The sequence below is a fragment of the Nomia melanderi genome, chromosome 8, assembly GCF_051020985.1.
Source record: "Nomia melanderi isolate GNS246 chromosome 8, iyNomMela1, whole genome shotgun sequence".
Taxonomy (NCBI): domain Eukaryota; kingdom Metazoa; phylum Arthropoda; class Insecta; order Hymenoptera; family Halictidae; genus Nomia; species Nomia melanderi.
Genome location: NC_135006.1, coordinates 3,755,798 through 3,778,063, shown reverse-complemented (window position 1 = coordinate 3,778,063; position 22,266 = coordinate 3,755,798). Strand labels below are relative to the sequence as shown.

The window sequence follows — 22,266 nt, the reverse complement described above, 5'->3', positions numbered from 1 at the left end:
ATCCATCGCAGACTACCCGGTGGTTCATTAATTTTGGAGGATTTTAATTCGCGTCGCATTCATTCGATGTCAACCTTTTTGTTTCAAACTGTTATTAACTCCGCTGAAAACTGACTTTTTTGCTGAAGAATGAAGAACTTGGGAAAAAATGGACAAATTGTTAAAATGGTTAGTTACCAGATGTTCACGCTTCCTCAATTTTAGAGGACTTCAACTTGTGCCGCGTTCATTTAACAGTGTGTTTGCTCGAGAGAATTATCAGCTTTGTGGAGAATTCATTTTTCATTGGAAAATGGAGAGTAGATGAGAAAGAATCGACAAATTATAAGATAAATGGCAATTATAGAATAATATTTTCAAAACAAAGTCCATTTTATTTTAAAATATCGGTGTAATGTAAAATTAAATGTGTTATCACTCTTAGGTATTAATTTATACAAACTAGTGTCAAAGGAAAGCTTATTTCACCAAATTTAACGTAAACAATTTTACGCAAAAACCGGATAAGGTCATAATTAACTTTAAATCAGGTAAATACTTTATTCGAAAGCCATTATAAAAGAATTGTATGTAAAACTTGGTGCACGCGTCGACTTTCTTTTACTGGAAGGGATTATTATCTCGATCAGTTGCAAAAAAATCAAAAACGTGTGTATTTATGTTCGACTCGCGAGGGAATTATTATCTCGGCACGTTGCAAGGAAATCAGAAGCGCGTGTATTTGCGTTTAGCCCGGGTAATGGTGGCTGTCGTGTTCTTATTGACAGAAAAAAGAACAGCAGCCGAACTTAAGGAGACTCGAAGTACAAAATCGATGAGACTCGAATTACACTATTGAATCGATAACATCTTGTTATATCTGGCTGGGGATCGCAGGCATCAACGTTTAAGTTTCGGAAATGGCCGCGATACGCATCACCCCTCGCGGGAACATCAGGTGGCAGCTCGTAACATTGTTTCGATCCCATCGTCGTGCGACTGCTTGTTACCTCGGCTTTATCTGAAGAAGATTTCGGCGGCCCCGAAATTTAGGTTTCTCACTTATCATATTTATCCCGGCGATCTGTGTAGGCATTAAACACGTCCGCCGTTTGAGGCGGTCCGAGAAAAAAATGTCAAGCACGTCGTAATTATTTTGGGGGCACCAAAAGATATGTTCACTTCCTTTTTACTCTGCTGATGATCTTATCCATTTTGTTCAGGGGTTGATTGAAAATAAATTGCAATTTTAATATTAGGAGGATTTACGATGCAATTATGACGGTGGAAAAAATAACCAATTAACTGTGGACACTTAAAGAATTTTTTACAGCATCATTTAGTTGTGGGCTCTAAAATGTAATGTCTGAAATATACTAATTTTTCAAATATATATCAATAATAAACGTGGTTGGGAACATTGTAATTAAAACGATAATAATTTAATATGGTCTTTGTAAATGTAAATGTTTCGTTTTATTTGGAAATAACGTAAGAGGCTTAACACGAACACAGGAAAAAAGTGATTCGTTTCAGGTACTAATTTTACAGGTCATTGTAGATTAATTGGGGGAGTGTCAGGCAATTACGACTGCTGATATCGCGCTTGAAATTATGTTCGCCACTCGATGGTCACTTGCAACCACTTTTTACTTTTGCAGCAAGTGGCCACACCCACAGTTGTTAAAAAGATTCTACGAATGAAGCAGGAACAGCCGACGATGTTCGCCTGGGAGATCCGGGAGCAGCTGGCCCGGCAAGGAGCCTGCGATCCCCAAAGCTTGCCCTCTGTGTCCTCCGTGAATCGGATCCTTCGTGGCGGAGGGCTTCACACTGATCACGCGGCCATCGAGAACGGTTCCTCCAGCCCTTACGCTTCGCAAGTCTCGTCGAACGTCACCAACAGAGGTAAGGTTACGCCAGGTTAACCCATTCGAGATCAGTTGCATTATTTAGCGATTATTAGTTTAGTATTATTTATAGTGTTAATAATAAAAGCAAAGTGATTTACTTATAGTGCTAATAATAATAAACTAATAAACACTAAATAAAGCAATTATGGTCGAATGAGTTAAAAGTGTTAATTTAAATATTTAGTGTAATGGTCACGAATGTCTATTATCAATTAGTAGCGAAGAATTAGCCTACTTTCACTGAAAACTGCACCAAAAACTGCAACAGAAACTTCATTTAGCAACATTGTAAAGTTATATTAAATTCAACGTGAAGAAGGGACCATCAATTAGCTGGCTCCTCAAATCGGCACAAATCATCTTTTTTCCCCTCGAGTATCGTAACGCGCGCCTTAACGACCCGTAACTACCAGCTGGCCGAAAATCCCGAATTACAGAACCCACCACCAAGATCGATCCGCGTCTCTTACTTCCTGCGGATGGACAGTTTGGGAGATGACTCGATGTCTATTGGAACCGCACAAGGACAAAAGGTGTCTTTCTAGTTTACAGTTTTATAGTTTTGATTGATTACGTGTCACCGTATTGACGAATAGTCAAAGTAATCGAAAATATCAGGAATTAGAAAATAAAACCAACAAAAAATTGGGTGAGAACAAATGAAAACTGGTCGTTTAATCGAATTCTTAAGTCTAGCCATCAAGTGATCCCCTAACTGTATCTCCGTGTCGTACCTGTCCTGCGAGCTTGGTGAGCCATTATGCGAAGGAAAGCTGCGTTGCGAGTGCGCCATTATCGGCTAATGATCCCCTAAACATCTGTCCGGTATCGTGGGCTCGTTGCTGGAATTTCTTCGCATTGTTTTGCCCCTTTTGCGCCACGTCGCTCGCCACGAATCAGCCCCATAGACAAGAGGAAACGACAAAGAGGCAAAAAGAGGAGGGAAGGAAGGAAAGAGAGGAAAGAGAGGAAAGAGAGGAAAGGGAGGAAAGGGAGCATTGCAAAAATGCAACAATCGGGACGGGGAGAGGAAAGAATGGTGGATATAGCGTGTCCTGGAGCTGCTGAGGGAGGGAGGGAGAGAAGGCAGAGAAATTCGAAACTACCTTGTGGCCGATTGACTCGTCAGCGAACTGCCGTGAGATGATCGACACGCAACCCCCTTAAACGAACTTGAAATTCGGTCCACAATTTACCTCGTTTATTCTGTAAATTGTCTCTAAATTCGATCTTTTTTCGGACCGTGGCGAAATTGCATCACGGAATTCGGAGCAGACTGCAGGAACGATCCGGTTCGAGGTACCTAGCGAGCGTCAGCAATCTGTTTCCGCGTTTCCCATGAGAAATTATGGAAAAGATGACAATGATTACTCATCTTAGTTTAACACTTCAACTGCCACGTCAGCCGATTTGGGATAATACTGTTTTTTACAGAAACTCAATACTAAATGTACCGTGGCCAGTCAAATGACCCGTTTTAAAATTTGTTTTGAAATTGTTAAGTTTTCTTCTGTTCATTTAACATTATATCAATTCTTATATTGCTCGATTAATAAGTTTTTCAATTTTTCTCTTTCCTTTTATTTTCGTGTCCACTAAAACAAATTTATCAACTAACTTGTCTACCTTAATTTTACATCGAATGAATCGAATTTTGTTGAATGTATGAGATATAAGAAAGATAGAACAATCGTTACGAAGAATCTTGATCTTTAGTCTTTGCTTTGTTAAGAACACTGTTTCGACTACAAAGTGTTGAATAGCTTTTTCTTTACGGTTTGTTGATTGTAGCGGTAAATTTGAAAGTAATACATTTAGTATACGATCTGCTATAAGTTTCATTAATAGATTCATTAATAGATTCCTTATTATCGCTGATAACACCGTATCATGTTCAAAGTGCCCATTGAAGAATGATAATGATTTCCCCTCCCTTCGTTCTCTCCTTTTTCACGTCTCGTTCCAGCGACCTCAATTTAGACTGATGAGCTCGAAAATGTAGACATTAAACTTGAAGGAAACTTCGTACGCTTCGTACCTTCATGTAACTATACATGCCTATTTATCTCGACAACCGGTTCGATAATGATCGCGATTAGTCGGACTCGCCGGTCCGATTAACACCAATTTATATTGTAAAAAGTGTCAAATATTAGCTCTGGCATGTGACGTTGGATTTAGTGTAGCATAATGCGTATTTTGTATATAGTTTGGTTCGTTAATTGAGCTCGGGTTTTCTTGCCGTTTCATTTCCAGACGCGCTAATGAGAACGGATTACCAGCTGTTTTATCCGGGAGCGTTGGGGCCACTGCACATTTCCACGACTTCCGGTAATACCAGCGCGCCATCTTGGAATCCGAGCTTCTATTCATCCCTGTACCAAGCCACCACGCTGCACTTGCATCATGGAATGCAATCCTTCACGTGAGTATTTGAAACTATTAACGATCAAGCTTGTATATAACTTAAACTTTTCTGTGAAAAAAACATGGAATATGAAAAAAAAGTAATAAATTAAGTTAACTTTTACATTTTTAACACATGAAACCTGACTAGAACTTAAGACGCTTTAAAGTAGCTGAAATTCTATAATAACAACATTTATATCGTACATTTAAAGTACATAAGAAGCACGAAAGGTAACAGAAAAATAGAAAAAACATTAAGTAAAACAGAGCTACCAGAAAAGGAAAATGTAAAAAGTACACTGTCATCGAACCGAATAATTCCAAGTTTTATTATCTACTTTAAAAAATCATAATTTAAATCTGTTCTATATGATCTCTACACGATCTATTCAAGGAAATTCTAAATTCTAGATCTTAAAATCTATGCTAGAAGATTCGAAACGATCCTAGAGGCCCCTACGACAATACATAAACACTCGAATTACATCATCGTGCTATCCAACAACTCTAAAAAAGAACAAAATATTTTCTTCAGATCGTTGGACGTGGAACGCCTATCGGAGCAAAATGGCGGCGCGAACCAGGTCGAGCTGAAATCGAGCTCGAGCTCGATGACGGGCAGCGACGATTCCCTGGACAAGAGCGACCTCGATGAGAACACGGAGTCGCAGGATCACTACAAGCCGTTCCAGAATTCGCCGATAATATTGGAGCTGGGCCAGAAGATCGGCAGCGACCGCAGCGCTTTCGTCAGACACAGCACGTCGGGACCTGCCGGAAGCGTAGAAAACGGGCAGAGTCCACCGCCGGTCGGCACCGAGAATCAGAAGACACCGTCGCCGCGAATCGCGGAGAACGGAAATGAGCAGAACACGATGGCCAAAGAAGCGGCGGCCGAGGGCAGGCCGGCGCAACCTCAGCGGAAGAGGAACCCATACTCGATAGAGGAACTGCTGAAGAAGGATGAGGGCAAGAGCAGCTCGAAGAGGCCGAAACTGACAAACATCGGAGTAGTGCAACCCTGCGGGATCGTCCTCAACAAGGAGATCTGAGGATCCCGTGAAAAACGGACCGGAGAATAACATAGTCTAGCGATAGAGGCTAAGTTGATCGTCTAACTTCGGAGGTGTCCTCAGAAATCTCGTACTCACATGGCGCGGAAACTGTTCGGAAAGAGGTGACTAAAGGAAGTAAGAAGCTACGGAATGGAATCTTGTATCAGATTGAGTATCAAGTTTGAATAACAAACGCTGTGTCGATGAGTATTGTTTGTGATTGAATAGTTTAAAGGCTGTAACGAATTGAATACTGATTACCTGTACGTGTTACACTTGGAGCACAAAAGATTGAAGTATTGAGGGTTGTATGAAAGTTGATTTGTTTTATTTGAAGTTTGGTTGAGTTCCAAGTAGAGCAAACAATGTCAATATCTACAAATGTTTCCAGTACAGTAAGAAGAGTTTAATGAAGAAAACGTGAACGAACTTACTACTCAATCTGATGTAATTTGAATTGTTTTCAATGGAACAGATGGGAATGAGATAGGTTTATATTTGATGTGTATGGCTGGATACTTCATCGGTTTAATCCTTTGCTGTTCTGTGTTATGTATAATTTTATGTATAACTGTTATGATAACTCTGTAATTATTTTAAACACTTTTATTACCATTTCAAATATTTTTATGTTTGAGAATTTATTTCCATTCTAAAATTATCGAAGACACTATTTTAAAAGGAAAAGAATTTAATGAAGTACCAATCAAAATATTCCGAATCAATTTCAAAAATTCTGATAGAACGTTGTCAGAACACGTTAATATAAATAAAACCAACAACGTGAAGGTATCAATCGGCCATAAGAATCAAATATAAATTCATCAGTCAGTCTTACTCGAGGGAATCGATTAACAGTATGTATTTTCGAATGCTGAGGAACATTCCCGTATTTTGCGTCTTTGAACCTTTAAGTTCGACGAAGCGTGTAATTAAGGAAACCTAATTTATTTAAAAATACCTTCACACCGCTGCTAATTTTCTACTTTCTTTTCCCACTAAACTGAAACCTCCATGATTTCGTTTGTTCTCTTCGAATCTAACTCATCATCCGAAGGAATGAAATCACAATTGTCGATTGTTGGTCCCGATTCGATCAATGTGACGCGAACTACTTATATGACATTTTAACGTAGAAGTGTAATATAATTTACCAAAAAAAAAACATTGAGAACACAAGGGCTCTGTATTTATAAGATCACTTTACAAACGAAAATATGATTAGTATGGTTTCATCGATGTCCAAAAGGTTCGAGGAGCGGAGCGGTTGTCGCCATGCTGACGAAGCGACGCAGGAACGCGTAAATTGATAAGTAACGTTTAGCATCAGTCGTCGAAAATGCATTATTGACTGCAATACCGTAGGTTACACGCATAAATCTGTTAAGCTAATTTATAATTAAATTATTATTCTTTGTTCTTCGATATCCTCGACGCTCTATCATTGACACGAGAAGTCATTAAAGTATGCGTAACGACACGATAATAATATACGATATAATGCATACCGATACGTAGATATTTTACGAGACTTTTCCGCTCCTATGTTTTCAAGAAGATCAATTTCTTTTTCCTCTTGTGTGTGATCACCGACACAAGATTTCCTGTGTTGTATATTATATTTTTCATGTGTTGTGTGTTGTATCATTTCGTTTTGCGAGTGGGATGATGCCATATTATCATGTACAATATTTAATTTCATTAAGTCAGAGGATGTTTGACGCTCCAATAAAGTGGAATGACCAGTAACCCCGATGAAATACTCGTTTCTCTTTTTTAATTTATTTATTCGTTTAATCGTTTCGGAAATTAATGGTAATTTGAGAATGAATGTAGACTTGAGTGTGCCATATCTTCGTTTTTGTTAGGATGATCAGGAAAATTGATCTGTCGTACGGTACCAACGACTACGAAAGAACAATTTTCAAATCTGTCTAACGATATAACATACAAATCGCATATATGGCAAAAACAATTGTTTCGTAGTGTAACGATTATTACGTGATTAAAAGGTAACTAAAAACTTGATGATCATTACAAATTTGTATGATACGATCCGGATGGAATCAAATTCCCGATACCTCGACATATATAATATAATTTTGTAAATCGTAATTATAATTTGTGATCAGCGTACTTTAATTATTCATTTCGTGAACGATATTATACTTAATAGAAATAAAAGTACACTCGAAAATATTAATAGGTGGCTACGTCAATCAATCTATTCGTCGATCCATTAAAATTAACGATGAAGTGACCAGAACGTTTATTACCTTTAGTTTCGTACTTTTTACAAACAATTTTGGTTGTCATTATTTACAATGTTCGCTTAGCGATTACCGTTTAAATGTGCGCCAGCTGAATATAACAAAATAAATGTGTCAGTGTAGTACTTTACTTTTCGTACTTTGTATTCGAACAAACATTTAAATCGTTTTTTTTCGAACCTATAATTTCAAAGTATTTAGTAGAATCTTTTTGACAGAATATGATACAAGTTCCAAGAAAATTCGTCACCTATATCGCTCATTGCTCGTTCCAAATATTAAAACAATTTACATAAAACACATACTCCCATTTTTTTAATCTGCAAACTTTTCAGTCTAAAAATGGCCGTCTCATTCTACTTACGAATGTCACTTACAAAATTTACATTAAACTATTCGAAGTTTGATTATAAATTTTAGTATAATCATTAAATTCAATTATCTCCATTGCCTTATTCACCTATTAATCTCTTCATTATAGATTCATCACAAAAAAAGTTACTATTTTTTTAACAGAATAAGTTTAAGGAAATCTGTCTCTCTCTCTCGAAGAAGAAGAAGAAGAAGAAGAAGAAGAAGAAGAAGAAGAAGAAGAAGTGTATTAATTCGAGTCTTAAATCAAAGTGCAATTTAAACATTTATTACAATCGGAGATATTTCATAATGCTGATTTATCGAGAATTCTTAATCAATTGAAATTTCAATCATTTACATCTCTATTTTCATAACTTTCTCATTACACTTTGAATACATTAACACTTTCCCAATATATACCAAATAATATCCTTTTAGATGTCCCGCAGAGACTTTTCCCTCTTCGAGTGCTGTGCAAAATGGCCGTTGTCTGTAACCTTTTCTCTGCATCCAGGATCCAAGGATGCGCTACCAAGATTACTAATTGATAATTTATTTTCGTACGTATAATATTGCTACTATTTAATCGTTATTCAAATTATTGATAAATTCGGTGGAAGTGGTAACTCGATAACAGCATTTTCTCGCTGCAGCAGATTTCGGCGTCGCCGATAGATGAAACGAAACGAAAAAAGCGTTCAAACGTCGCGTCATAAAGTGGTTAATCTAACGTTAGGAAAAAATCGATGGGGCGCATTAAAACAAGGGCCACGCTCGTTAGAAAGCACGATTAGCTCGTAACTCGGGACGAAAGTATGCCAAGCTCGGCCGCTAGTCCGTGTCAATTAAACGAAAGCCTAATAAAGCGATGGCAATAAAGCACGCCTCGATGGTGGGGAACACCGCCGCTTTCGAACGTGGTAATGCCATAAACGGTTAGTGGTCCACGTGTGACACACGCGGACACGCTGTGCACCAGCGATGGGATCAAGCTCAATGTGTGCGGATTTAATAATGGCACAACAGAATATTTTGGATCCTACCGATTGATAACGTAAATAACTTTATGAAAATAGAGGTATACTCGTCAAATTAATACATTTACAATTACAAGAAGACACTGAATTATTAGAAGTAAGAACTACAAGTTTAATAGCCGTTTCTGAAAATATTGGCTATAATTTTGTGTAAACTTCTTTAGGAGATGTTATAGTTACTTTCAAATTTTGCAAGTGAAAATTGGTCACAGCTGATATCTGTAGGTATTTGGAATATATTGAATATTAAGATTGTTTTCAGTAATATTCAAATATTAGTATAATTTATTCAGCATAAATTTCAATTTCATATACCTATATCTATGTCATTTTTGATAAATTAATTTGAATAATCGTTAATTTTTAATTACTTTCGAAGACAAGAGTTACAGATAGATTCCAAGTGGTTACATAAAATTGTTAATATGAGTTTAAAATAAATATTCTTTTTACTTTATTTAATTATGTCTGTTCGTTAATTTTCTGATTGTATGACAGAAATTTTCAATCTAGCTTCGTGCTTGCGATGCACTTGGTCCCATCACTAACACACGCCTTGTAATGCGCGACGAAACGTCGGCCGGTGTTAAAACGAAGAGGGAATTAAATGGTGGATCGTCGCGGCGCGAGCGTAAGGCCCCCCGTTTGCATTTACAACGTTGTAAAAACTTTTTATCCGCCTCCTCATCACGGACTAATTAATGCACTATAAAACGCTAACGCCACGACGCGACGTCCGGCGATTTATCCGAGGTGGTGCTTCCTCTAATCGAGCCATCGTCACCGACATCGCGAGCATAAAAGCAAGTGCGTGGCGGTTTTCCTCGCGGACGTTAAACAAACTGAATAACGATTCCTGTTATTTATAAATATCAACGTCTCGCAACAAGAATAACGTTTCAATGTAAACCTTCTTTGAAACATTCACGCTTTGAAAATTACTTTGTTTGTCGCTTTTTTTTCTTATTGACGATACCAGTTCACAATTTGCATGGTGAATTGCTTTCTATTAAGAAAGGATGTCCGACAACGTCTTTTACAAAAAAAATCATTAGTTCTTTATAACTATTGAATGGCTGGAAATGATTAATTTATCGGTGATCAAATGGATCTATCGATCACTAATTTCACGCAACTTTCTGTACAAGTCGTGGAGAGTTATGGTAGGAACTAATCTATAAAAAAGAGTACACATGTAAAAATTCTCAGTTCACTCTATAGTGTCTTCAGAGCAGAAAGAGTTGTTGGAATAAATGAAATTTACACGTTTTTTATATTATTCATTTTTTGCATTTTATTCGATGTCTCTACCGAATCAATTACATTTGTAGTTCAGTTAGAATGTAGTTCTGATCGAGTAGAGGACGCTATTATCAGTCCTAGATTTCTAAATCTTCTTTATCGATATTTACTATGTGATCTACATTACCTACCATCTCCCTTTCATATTAATTAAAAATGTTGGAACCGAAAATAAACAATATACTTTATTGATTAAAAACAATTCAATATACAAATTAACGTCATGGACATAATACTTAATTGTAATTTGTACTTGTTTTCTGTATTTTCCATTATATGATAGCGCGTGTTAATGGTACAGCCGTTGCTATGCAACTAGTTAGTACAACAAAAAATGTATCAAATTGAAGAGTAACATATGTTAAAATTGACAACACGTTCTAATTGTAATTAACAATGGCAGATGATGTGAAGCCAGAAGTAATTAAGAAGACACAAGATCTTCTTGGAAAATATTTCAAAAAGCCTCCACTGACTGAAAAACTTTTAAAGAAACCACCGTTCAGATTTCTTCACGACATTGTATCAGCGGTAACAAATATATTTTCTCTGTTACAAGTGACATTTGAATACGCAATACTTTAACACTAATTAAAAATTGTATTATAGGTGATCAGGGAAACTGGTTTCTTAGATGGGTTATTCACTGAAGAAGAACTGAACTCTGAGAATATAAATAATAAAGAAGCAAAACTTGCATATTTAACAAAATTAATTGACGTTGTCAGTAAGTACATATAATTTCCAAAACAAAAATATAAAATGTTTAACATTTCTTAGATGATTACTGAAGTATCCTTTAAAATGATTTTAGAACTTGCTACTGGTACTAATTTAACTGTAAGAGCCAGTAAAATAATTTCTGGCCAGGAACCAACTAAGACAAATGAATTACTACAAACAATTGGAAAAGCTTTAGATAAGAAGGTAATACAGATTTAGTACATTTTAAGATGCAATAATTTAAAGGTATAAAAGAATAATAAGTACTTTATAAAACAGATAAATAGTACTGAAGCTATAGAACATTATAAAAAAAATTTAGAGAAAGGTAAATCAACATCAAAAAGTAAATCATCAACTAAGAGAGAGGAGAAAAAGACATCAAAAGAAGTCCATCAAAAAAGAGTTACAACTGGTAGAGATAAGACTTCTGATCAAAGAAAAAAGAATGAACATAAAGCAGAAACACATAATATGGAAACACATAAAGATGAAAATCGAGAATCTCAAAAAGATATTGAAATTACACAAACTTCAGTAAGTAAAACAAGATGCCACATTATATGTAATTTTTTAACAAGACAAAAGATAATATTTAAGATTTACATTTTTCAGTCAACACAGGACAAAGTTCCTTCGTCTGCACATAGAAGGAGATCTTCATCTGCTAAACCTAAACCCAGTACATCTTCCATACTTTCATCTGAAACTACTCTCATACAAGAAGATGTAAATGTGGATAAAAAGCCAAATGAAAACAAAAAGCAAAAAGAGGTTGACAACAAATCTAAACAAACAACATATAATGAAAGCAGTGAATCTCAGAATCATGTACAGAATGTATCAGACACCATGTACTTAGAAACTAAATCTATAAATAACAAAAACAATAAAGTTAATGAAAGTATGGAGAACACAACGGTGGAACATAAAGACACTGAAATGAAAAATGAAATTTCTAATCAAAATGAAGAAAAGTTTGATAATTTAGTATTAGAGACTCAACAATCTCAATTGGAACACATTGACACAAGGTACTTCTGAATACATCCTATCGATTAAAGATTTTACAGTTATTTGAAGAAACTTGATGCTTTCAGTGCTTCACAATCAAATACTAGACCAAAAACTTCTCTACGCCCACCATCTGCAAGACCAATTAGTGCTAGACCTGCTGCGCCTAGACTACGGGGAAAGCCCGAATTATCTGTTAATGAAGAAATACTGTAAGCATTAACTGAAATATATTGTCATAAAAAATAGTATGAAACATCTATTGATTAGAGCCTATTTTTCCAGAACGCCTATGGGAAATATAACTGTTATTGTAGAAAATTCTGAAAGTAAAGAAGATGATGATGCTGAAGATATGGTAGTTATGGAAACCAGAGGTGGTGGCGGTGATTCTCTAGAGAATAGTGGTACATTCAAAGTTGACGATCAATTGACGCAAGAACATGGACATCTTGTTGCCCAAATATTAGAAACGCAAAAAGAACTTGTTAATAATGAAAATATAGATGTAATGCCTAAGAAAACAAACATTGTAAGGACACGAAAATTCTTTCTTTTCTTTTATATATTAATTTTACTTTAATAATAGACTTATTATTAGGCATGGGATACCAGTTCAAAGCGTGACACAGTTATTAAAGAGGTTGATAAACTTCGTAACACAATCCAAACTCTAACCCGTGCAACAAATCCACTAGGAAAGTTGTTAGATTATTTTCAGGTACAGACTTTTTAATAACATATACTAACAATAGTAGTTTTTTTTATTAACAATCCGTTTCATGGTATAATATTGGCAGGAAGATGTTGAAATAATGCAAAAAGAATTATTAGAATGGAGAACTCAATATCAACAAGTGAGCGAAAAATTAAAGTCAGAAAAAATGTAAGGAATGTAAAAACTTTTAATGACTAAAAGGATGTTACATATATGCAGTAACTTTCTTATTTTCAGAAAAACACAAGAGTTAATAGAACCTATGAAAGAAACATTACATGAAATTGATCAAAACATGAAAATACAATTGGACAAAATATGTCAAATAAAATCACAAATAATGAAAAATGATCAACGAATACAAACGTTATTAAACGGCCGTGTGTGAGCTTTACTCTACGATGTGTTTATGACAGAAATCTTCACGTTTTTCTTGTTTTATTTGTATATACACTGTATATATGTAAGATAACCAAATGTATAATATATACTGTAATATGCCTCATTAAACAATACAACGTAAAATTATTTTTTATGAACTAAATTGGTGCATGTTAAGCTTCTTTTAGATTTCGTATTTAGTTTGTAAAAGCGCAATTTCATTTAGTGGTATATTTTCCACTCTTTTACAATGCTCAAAAAGTATTCTTAAACCTAAATATGCATAATAAATGATAAGAAAAACAATGTTATCAGAAGAATCTTAAAATATTTTGTATTAAACATAATGATACTTACTTTCTTTTTCCTTATTACTCATGAACATGATAAGAGCTCTAAATCGTTTGACCACACTGAGATCTTTCAGATAAGAAAATATAAACTCTTTCCGTTTTACAAATTCTATCCTTAAAACTTCTATTATTTCACTGAAAATATCAGATTCCATAGAGTCTTGAAAGATATTAGGTAAACTATTTTCAGGTAATTGCTGAAATTTAAATATTTAGTTGCATTATTAGTTCAAGTACTTATAAAATTAAAAAAGTGAATTATCATTGTATTACTCTTACGTGTAAATATTTATATCTAAATTCTAATGATTTATTTGTTTTCCAATGCATTATAAACTGTACAGCTGTTTTAGGGACTGGAGGTATTTTATTAGTACACTCTAATGATTCAGAAACCTTAACCGAATTATTTGTCTTAAAATTATCATCTGTACTATTTGTTTCCAATTGTCTGTTACATACTGCTTTATCATTCTCATAATTTTGTTTAGTACTATTAAATTCCACTTCTTCAATTGGTATTCTTTTTAATGGTATCTAGAAGCAATGAAGACACTGTATTTACATTCATCTTAATTTTATTAACATATAATCTTACCTTTGAACAGAGGTGAGGTGGCCTTATAATAGTTTCTATTATGGCAACATCACCTTTTTCTGGTAGCCAATCAGGAATTCGTGAATCAATTTTCTTTTGATTCAATGGAATAAGTTCCACATGAGCAGTTTTATCACCTTTAACATTTATTAGATTTTCCTCAGGTTTTATACTGTTTTTAGTGCATTTAGTTTGTTTAAGCTCAATGTTACTTTTATCATCTTTAGTATGCTTAATGTCTTCATTATCTTTACTATCTACTATTTTGATGTTTGATATATTTGGACAATTTTTTTCTCCTATTTTCTTGTCAACTATAGATTTTACAGGAGATTTTTCTGTACTTTCCTTTGGTGTGGTAGATGACTGTATAAATTGACATCAAATAGTATTTCTTATAATTCAACGAAAATTTTACTGAAATTGTATCTGTTTAATTAGTACTCACATTTGAGGTTTTAATCTTGTTTTCAATTTGAACTAATAATGATTTTGCTTCTTTACTAGAAGGTTCCAACTTTAAGATTTTCTCTATATCTTGTTTAGCTTCTTTGTATTGTTTTAAGTTCATTCTGGCTGTAGCTCTCCTATGATAAGCTTTTACATAAGTTTCATCTAATTGTATTGCTGCGGAACAGTCTGATTCTGCAGAATGGAAACTAAAAAATATATAGTGGCTTAAATTAAGGACACAAGAAAAATTTAATAGATTTATCCTGTTGTATTTAAAAAGTTAACTCCTATATGATATAATTAACTATCATATTGCGAAAAATATTTACTTGTTTAGCTTTAACTGACAAAGTGCACGATTTGCAAAAAACACAGCATCATATGGAAAAGCTGTTATGGCTTGATTATAACACTGAATAGCTTTGACCCATTCACAAGAACGTACAAATGAATTGCCTTCATCTTTGTGCTTTGTTGCAATTTCGTGTGCTTTTTCTAACTCTTCTTTAGACATAGTTTCATCTCCAGAGTCACTTGACTGCTCCTGTTTATCTATATCTTTACATGCTTTATCCTTCGACACAATATGCATAATTAATAATTATATACAGCTTGCTTTATGATGTTAATATTATTTCATACTTAATAACTTACTACATCAAATTTTTCCCAAGCAGAATAATCGTGTGACTTAATTCTTTTGGGTTTGATATTACTATTTCCATTTTCTTTGGTAGGAGCAGTTTTTGTTTTATTTTTATTTTTAGTTTTGCTTCTGATTGGTGGTAATGTGCTCTACAACCAAGTCATTCTCGTAATTATAAAATATGGTATATTAAATATTTATTAATAGTACTTACTTCACCACTCGCTTCTCTCCTTAATTCCTCATCTTTACGTTTCATTTGTTCCTCCCAATTTTTCATATCAAGAAATTCCTTCTGCATATCTTCTGCATTATCTTTTACTTGTTTTTGCACTAATATAGATTTGTCCATTGTTATAACGTTATTTAATGTAACTGCAGATATGAAACGTCACTTGGAAGGTTAGGTTAATTTGATATACATATATTCCTTAGATACTGTAAATAAACAAACATTTTGTCGTTTATATACTACTTTACGTTTTATAATTTTAATTAACTAAGTGAATACAGTTTTCATTTAATTTTTACTCTACGCGGCTTCATTTGATTTTAACAAAATTACAAATATCTTAAAGGGGTTACGCTATTGGTTATTCCATAATATTAAAATTGCAATAGGTTGTTACAAATCTACAGTTGCCCCAAACAAATTTCCATATACTAAAATAATTGTCTACTTTATTACTTTACTATGACACTGTTTTTATCAATTTAAATTACAGTTCTACTTCTTAGTTCGACAATTTCAAAATACGTTTATTGTTTCTTACAGTGCTGCGTATCGGGAAATATTTGAATTAACTGAATCTGAACACCGACTTAAGATAAGTCCGGATCAAAAAGATAACACATTCTGAAATGAACGATAATTTTCACTTATTTAATATTACAATTACATTTTTTTTATATATGTTATTTCAGGATGTCTTTATTAACATTTATAAATAAAAAGAAATTGATCTTTATATTCGAAACATTTTCATGTGTTTCAAAGACATTGTGTATACTTTTTCCAAAATCAAAGTTTCTCAGGTAAATATATACTATACTTTTAATAGTACGTGATTCATTTATTATGTACCTTTGTGTTATTATTTATATTTGAACGTGATTTATAATCAATGATATTTCTTACAATTGTAATATTTCATGAATGATTTTGTTATATTGTCCTGTGAGATTCGACCTTTTTTCAAGCACTATCATATTCGGTAAAGCTATATGTTTATTACGAATAAAACAAATTTTGCACATTTTTGCACCATTGTTTTTTGGAGCATGTTTTCTGAAACGCAACACAAAGCGTTCGAAAGTCCGAGCGTGATCGTACTATTATATATTATATAATTGATTCTAATAATATATTATTACCTATTGGGTTATTATTATTTATTATACGCGACAAAATGTAACTCATTTTATATAAATATGCAGTTTTTTATATAAGTATATAATTAACAATATTTAATATTTATTCATTTATTATATACTTTATAACTGATTAGTATTATTATTATTGTTATTATTATTATATATAAGTGTTTTAAATTTTAACTGCCTAAAACAGCCAAATCGGACACTGTGCGCTGTTTTTGACTTTATTCATATTTTTTACCGCAGCTCGAAGGCATTTAAATTTTTCTGATGTTGTTGATCGGTGTATGAATATTTATTAATTTCTTCGTGATTTGATATAGGTTTTATTGACAAGAATGCATGTCCCTCGTTTTGACAAGCTTTTCAAATCAGGTGTTCCATATTAGGTGCCGTGACCTCACGTCTTATCATTTGTGCGCTAGAATTTAGAAACACCCTGTAGCAGACACGGCAATCTCGTACTGTCCTGTCAAGAATTCAATCATTCGTTCGGTACCGCGACGCGGAAAGCTGGAAACCATTATCGTCTCCCAGTACACTTTCCGTAACACACGCTTGCGATGGGCCGATTAATAAGCATTTTCTTGATTCTGCAGCTCTGTGTCCTGATCGCAGCTCAAAGGACGGAAGTGGATAGTCCAGCAAACTTGGAACTTTATAGTCAATATCGTCATGCTGTCTTCCGCTCTTACGGTACGTGAACGAAAGCACATCGACGATTTTTGTCGATTTTTTATGGTGACACGGAATGCTGTGTATACAATAAATAGTTCTTTTTTCAATTATCTCTTTTGTTAATTACATTCTGTCGCTAGACATTAGAAACTAGTTTTAATAGATGCTTTTGGTCGCAAACTCTTAGTTCATTCGTAAACTCAATCTTTCATGATTAAAATGCTGATGGCAAACAACGGTTTGAATGACATAAAAAATAAATATTCTTGAAGTCTCTGAGGGACAGTACTTGGTATGGTAAAGGTTGAAATGTGTGGTTATAGGAATATAATCTTTTCCGGTTCCTTTCCTTGATACTTATGACTGGTGACGCGCATGCATTAATGTAGGCATTTATATCACAGGTTGATATTTTTATACCCTGTTATTTGAATACTATGTTGAAAACATGAGATTTAACAAAAAATGTTATCTGAGAAGTAAACATTAATTGCAAAAAGACATTGTATACATATTGAACATTGAAAAATATTCAACTCATCTTTTCTTTAAGGATTATATTAACCGTTACAAGTTAAAAATAAGACCTCAACATTGAGGCTAAAAATACAAATTTATAAGGTACTTGGAAAACTGATAAGAACTAAGAAAAATAAACAACTAAAATAAAATAAAAAATAAAGAAATAGGCAAATTGAAAAATTGTTTGTCTTTGTGTAAGAAATAAAATGACGTTAATAGGATTTTGATTTCAATACCCCAGTACCTGGATGTCTACTTGATTTTTTGTTTTTCACTGAAAATTTTGTAGACATCTCCCGGATCATTAAGATTTGAACCTCCTTGAAGCGAAGTACCTTTCCCATATTTTTCTTTTAGCCATTAATCAAACAATTTTTTGAGTTGATATTCACATAACCTTTCTTAATACCATATAAATCTACTGAAAACTGCAGGTGTGCACTTCTAGAAATAAGATATATAATATTTATCATTGAATAAGTAAAAATATCTATTTCAGTGCTACAGAATTACATTTGAATAGTATCTTCAATATTTAACAGTATTTTTGTGCTAATTAAATTTTGTTAATGCCTTTATGGATTTCTGCAGTACCATCCCTTCAAATTTCCTACTACCCGTAGCAATACTATCGGAATAACATTCCACCGGTTAAAAATAGTTATTATATCGGTTTCGGTCCTTGAAACAGTTATGAAGAATCGAAATAAGTCATAACTATTATTCGGTATATCAGTTCTGAAACGATTCTACAACTGTTACCTTTCGGTTCTTCGTAACTTTCAAAAACCAAAAAATAACAACTATAGAACCCTGATTATATTGGTTCTGAAGAACCGGAACCGAAAATGACATTATTTCAGTTTTTATTACTTTAAAAATTTAATAATTCGATTATTTATAACTGTTTTGGTCGGAACCGATATATAACAGCTTCAAACAGTTATTTTCGGAACCATTTCAATTCCTGCATTCTTTTAACACGTTTAAAAATTCATATAATTTATTAATACAACTGTTTGTTATATGACAGTTAACAGAATATCAAACTAGAGAAGTGGGAGTGATGTATTTCCAAATACCCAGGAAAAAGTTCCATCAAGTGTACTCTTTCCATGTAACGTAACAGGTGATTTAAAATTCAATTGTTTTAAGATACACAGTTAACTTCAATAAAAGATAACAAAAAACGACATTACATGCATTTAGATTTTACACTAAAGCGTCTATTATTCTATTTTTCGAAATAATCAGATAAGATGCTTATATGTAAAATAAAACAGTACTGAAACAGACATTTACTTCGAACGAAATTTAAAATTTATTTAAATTTAGTTGAAGTATACCTAATAAAGTACTATTAAAATATTTGATACTCGATATGCAGTGAAATAATATAATATTTTTTTTATTCATGTTGTAATAGATATGATTGTATTTATAACTTTTTTGGATAGGTGCTAGATCTTCGCAAGTACCGACTTCCGTTAATCGTTTAAGACCAGGAGACATTTACGTGTTTGGTAGCATGGGCGATTCATTGTCAGCCGGTTATGCAATATTTGCGACAAATGGGCCAGAAATAATAATAGAGAACAGAGGTGTTACGTCTACATCCGGTGGCCAGGGGAATTGGCGGACTTATGTAACGCTTCCGAATATTCTCAAACATAATTATTTTGAATATGAAGTTTTATTCTTTATTATTGCAAATATCTTTGATTATTATCAATAACCTAAATGTTTTATAAATTCTGACTAGATTATTTATACGTTCATTCAGTTATTTACTTCGACATAACACTTGTTTGACGATTATATTGCAGTAGTGTTGCGATTCTAGGTGGCAGAAAATGGAAGAAGCTGTTGTGGAGTATCCAGAGTTTCACAGAAAAGACTTCACAGTTGAAGTTTTACCAGGTTTTAAAAATGTAATCATACCCTTAGCAAATGATGGGTACACTGATCTTTCCTACATGGCCTACGATTGTTTCCATATAAGTCAGAAATCACAAGCATTATGTGAGTATGATATTAACAATACGCAGCATTTCATTAATTTTAGTACTTTAGTCTACATACTCATTCGTGTAATTCGAAAAGATACAGATAAATGAAAGTGAAAGCTTTTTTTAAACAATTTTTTACAGATACATGAATAATTAGAAAAGTGTATCTATTTTTCGATGATTCGCAGGACTATGTATTCTTAAACTTATTATACTATTTATTAATTAATACTCGTTGATTTTAACATACTTGTTGCTAGTGGGGAATGTTTTGTGGAACAACTTGATGGAACTGAATGGTAATAAGAGTACTAATTGGTATTCGATGAGTGAAAAGTTCCTGTGTCCTAGTGCAGAAAAACCGTACCTGGTGATACGTGAAAATTAACGAATAGGTAACAATCTTTTTTAATTTAGGGCGAGTTTCTCAAGCTATATGATTTTGTCGTAAAGAATATTTGAATGCGTAGAGTAGTGACGTAAATGATTATTTTAATATCTCTGGTGAGTGGTGTTAACCTACCACATAATCACATGAAAATAACATATTTGCATATCAATATATATACATTTTTTAATATGTATATAAATGCATGCTTTCGTATTAATGAAAAATTAAATAAAATCGAAATCAGCAATGCAATTTGTAATTTGTTGAATTTAATTTGTTACAATTTTCATAAATTCGAGAAAACTTAAGTATTATTTCATTACACGTCAGGGTTGTTACATAATTGTTACATAATTGTAATTGTATAGTAGAATTGGAGTGTCATTCTGATGACAAAATTATGTTATTAATATAATAATAACATACTTATTGTATGTCTGTAATTTTTAAAAACTTATTTATGTCATAAAGATAAGATGGGTTTATATGTAAACAGTATGTAAACGTACATATGTAAACAGAGAATGTTATGAAAACTGAAAGCAAGGAAAAACAAAATAAATAAATAAATAAAAAAAAACAGTATGTCCATTTTATTCGTGTACACTCGAATATTTCTGTAATTATTGAAATACCTGTTCTGATATACCGACACCATAAAAATGTCCGAATGCACTAGCGGACTTCACTTGAATCGAGCAATTAATTATTAAATTATATAAGACTAAAACATGGAAAGTGTGTCTTGGGAGGTCAATTTTTACAGCGTTATCGGCTCTAAAAATTATATTGCTGTTTAATTTGGAGAGTTAGATTTGTACTTATTAGTTGGTTAACTTTGACCATTTTGCATGGTGTAGTTTTCCTGTTGACCGTTCTCTAGGCATAGAAGGCGGATTCAAACCTTTGATTTTTTACACAGTCGGTAGTTCAGAATATGTGACCAAGTTGTGTAATATATTCGTAGCAGAAATGTAGTATATAATTTCAACTATTAACAAGCATAAAAACTTGTATTATTGGTTACATCGAGCGCGGCACCAAAATGGAACGAGGATCCTGAGTTATCTCCGAAGCTCTAGACAATAATTCTCATAAGCTCTAATATCTGTACTACGTATCTTGACACTAGACAACCAAACATTTAACATGATTGATATGTAATCTCTATAAAAATTGTAGCAATAGATTATTTTCAGTTTTTTTTATATTTGTTATAATTTCGAATATTCAATAATTTTAAGATGCCAATCATTACGAAACAAGGAAACTGAAACCAGTCATTTTAACTGATACGGTAGTTTAGTACTAAGTCAGTTTTCCTTATTCTGCGTCGGTATTACAGACTAAAGATATGTTTATACCGGTATACGGGTACTGAGTAGTGTGAGCACACTGTACGTCCTAAAATTATGTAAACTTCTTTACCGCTCGTGCCAAGATGACGCTTACTAGCTTTTAGTTCATACGGTGCGTACGTCGGGTATCTAACCCGCGCTCTACCGAATCGTTCGCGTATAAAACAGAAGCGTTCTGTTTACCTATGTAAATACCATACTCGGTTCCTCATGTTCTCGGCTCACCAGACGCCGAACTGCGGGATTGCTGTGGCTTCTCGTTATTTGAAATAGTGCGAACCATTTGCGAGTTGTATAGTTTAATGCGAAATGTAGAATACGATGAGGAGTTATAGTCACTTGAGAAGTATAATTTTAAGGATATACTGAAGTATATTTAGACAAAGAACTTGAATATAATTATTAACTTAAAGTACTGATGTACAATTAACGAGGAAGAATTATCTGTGTAGAATTATTAACCGCGGTGAATCTCGGAGGTTTCAGTAGGAGCGAAGTCTTCAAGAATCGTTCAAGTTCAACATTCGGAAGCAGGTCGCAATTTTAGTTACATGGGTGCTGCATATTGGCTTCGTTCAGACGTAATGCTAGGAAACTAACTTACCAACTACGCAATCGTTCTTAGGAAACTAACTTACTGACTATGCAATACACCCCCAAGCGTAACACACTGATCAACACTCGACTAAAATTCTGTTGTTGAAGTTCTTAGGGCTAAACTCCCCA

The 22,266-nt window shown here is 33.5% G+C and overlaps 4 protein-coding genes across 14 annotated transcripts in view; 3 read left to right on the top strand and 1 right to left on the bottom strand.

Moving 5' to 3' along the window:
* The window catches only part of Poxn (paired box pox-neuro), a 39,337-nt gene extending 31,804 nt beyond the window's left edge, over window positions 1-7,533 (top strand). Inside the window, exons 4-6 of one of the 2 annotated variants that reach the window (XM_076369866.1) lie at window positions 1,686-1,887; window positions 4,149-4,317; window positions 4,837-7,533. In XM_076369866.1, the coding sequence (XP_076225981.1) occupies window positions 1,686-1,887; window positions 4,149-4,317; window positions 4,837-5,353 (888 nt within the window). In that variant the 3' untranslated portion in view covers window positions 5,354-7,533. Of the gene's footprint in view, window positions 1-1,640; window positions 1,888-4,148; window positions 4,318-4,836 lie in introns of both variants that reach the window. The other variant, XM_031975642.2, reaches the window with a different exon arrangement.
* Window positions 7,534-10,457: 2,924 nt separating this feature from the next.
* On the top strand, window positions 10,458-13,162 carry IFT54 (intraflagellar transport 54). The gene is made up of 10 exons (XM_031975749.2): window positions 10,458-10,850; window positions 10,929-11,046; window positions 11,134-11,246; window positions 11,322-11,579; window positions 11,658-12,076; window positions 12,143-12,268; window positions 12,342-12,588; window positions 12,658-12,777; window positions 12,857-12,942; window positions 13,012-13,162. Exons 1-10 carry the CDS (start codon window positions 10,716-10,718, stop codon window positions 13,160-13,162), a joined length of 1,773 nt encoding a protein of 590 aa, XP_031831609.1. The 5' UTR covers window positions 10,458-10,715.
* spag (RNA polymerase II-associated protein spaghetti) lies at window positions 12,944-16,051 on the bottom strand. Of its 8 annotated transcripts, none has more exons than XM_031975757.2 (9): window positions 15,979-16,051; window positions 15,420-15,643; window positions 15,214-15,354; window positions 14,889-15,133; window positions 14,555-14,765; window positions 14,107-14,472; window positions 13,788-14,045; window positions 13,513-13,705; window positions 12,944-13,428 (listed from the first exon to the last, which is right to left on the bottom strand). In XM_031975757.2, exons 2-9 carry the CDS (start codon window positions 15,555-15,557, stop codon window positions 13,340-13,342), a joined length of 1,641 nt encoding a protein of 546 aa, XP_031831617.1. In that variant the 5' UTR covers window positions 15,558-15,643; window positions 15,979-16,051; the 3' UTR covers window positions 12,944-13,339. The 8 variants fall into 8 exon arrangements, with proteins under 8 accessions (XP_031831617.1, XP_031831614.1, XP_031831611.1 ...); XM_031975754.2 differs by having other exon boundaries at window positions 15,929-15,997; XM_031975751.2 differs by having other exon boundaries at window positions 15,894-15,986.
* A 1,052-nt stretch (window positions 16,052-17,103) lies between these two features.
* LOC143174768 (phospholipase B1, membrane-associated-like) lies at window positions 17,104-20,726 on the top strand. Of its 3 annotated transcripts, none has more exons than XM_076369702.1 (5): window positions 17,104-17,278; window positions 18,816-18,911; window positions 19,240-19,427; window positions 19,626-19,804; window positions 20,052-20,726. In XM_076369702.1, coding segments are annotated over exons 3-5 (309 nt in total). In that variant the 5' UTR covers window positions 17,104-17,278; window positions 18,816-18,911; window positions 19,240-19,425; the 3' UTR covers window positions 20,180-20,726. The 3 variants fall into 3 exon arrangements, with proteins under 3 accessions (XP_076225817.1, XP_076225819.1, XP_076225818.1); XM_076369704.1 differs by having other exon boundaries at window positions 19,933-20,169; XM_076369703.1 differs by lacking the exons at window positions 17,104-17,278; window positions 18,816-18,911; window positions 19,240-19,427 and having other exon boundaries at window positions 19,519-19,804.
* Window positions 20,727-22,266: the final 1,540 nt, after the last annotated feature.

What these genes read in the sequence shown, in the direction of transcription:
- IFT54 (XM_031975749.2), top strand. Translation starts at nt 10,716, where the DNA reads ATGGCAGATGATGTGAAGCCAGAAGTAATTAAGAAGACACAAGATCTT. An exon ending in TTCACGACATTGTATCAGCG is followed by an intron (nt 10,851 to 10,928) that starts GTAACAAATATA and finishes ATTGTATTATAG; the next exon opens with GTGATCAGGGAAACTGGTTT. An exon ending in AGTTGTTAGATTATTTTCAG is followed by an intron (nt 12,778 to 12,856) that starts GTACAGACTTTT and finishes TAATATTGGCAG; the next exon opens with GAAGATGTTGAAATAATGCA.
- spag (XM_031975757.2), bottom strand. Translation starts at nt 15,557, where the DNA reads ATGGACAAATCTATATTAGTGCAAAAACAAGTAAAAGATAATGCAGAA. An exon ending in GGAGAGAAGCGAGTGGTGAA is followed by an intron (nt 15,355 to 15,419) that starts GTAAGTACTATT and finishes ACTTGGTTGTAG; the next exon opens with AGCACATTACCACCAATCAG. An exon ending in ACAAGATTAAAACCTCAAAT is followed by an intron (nt 14,473 to 14,554) that starts GTGAGTACTAAT and finishes CAATTTATACAG; the next exon opens with TCATCTACCACACCAAAGGA.
- LOC143174768 (XM_076369702.1), top strand. An exon ending in TCAGAAATCACAAGCATTAT is followed by an intron (nt 19,805 to 20,051) that starts GTGAGTATGATA and finishes ACTTGTTGCTAG; the next exon opens with TGGGGAATGTTTTGTGGAAC.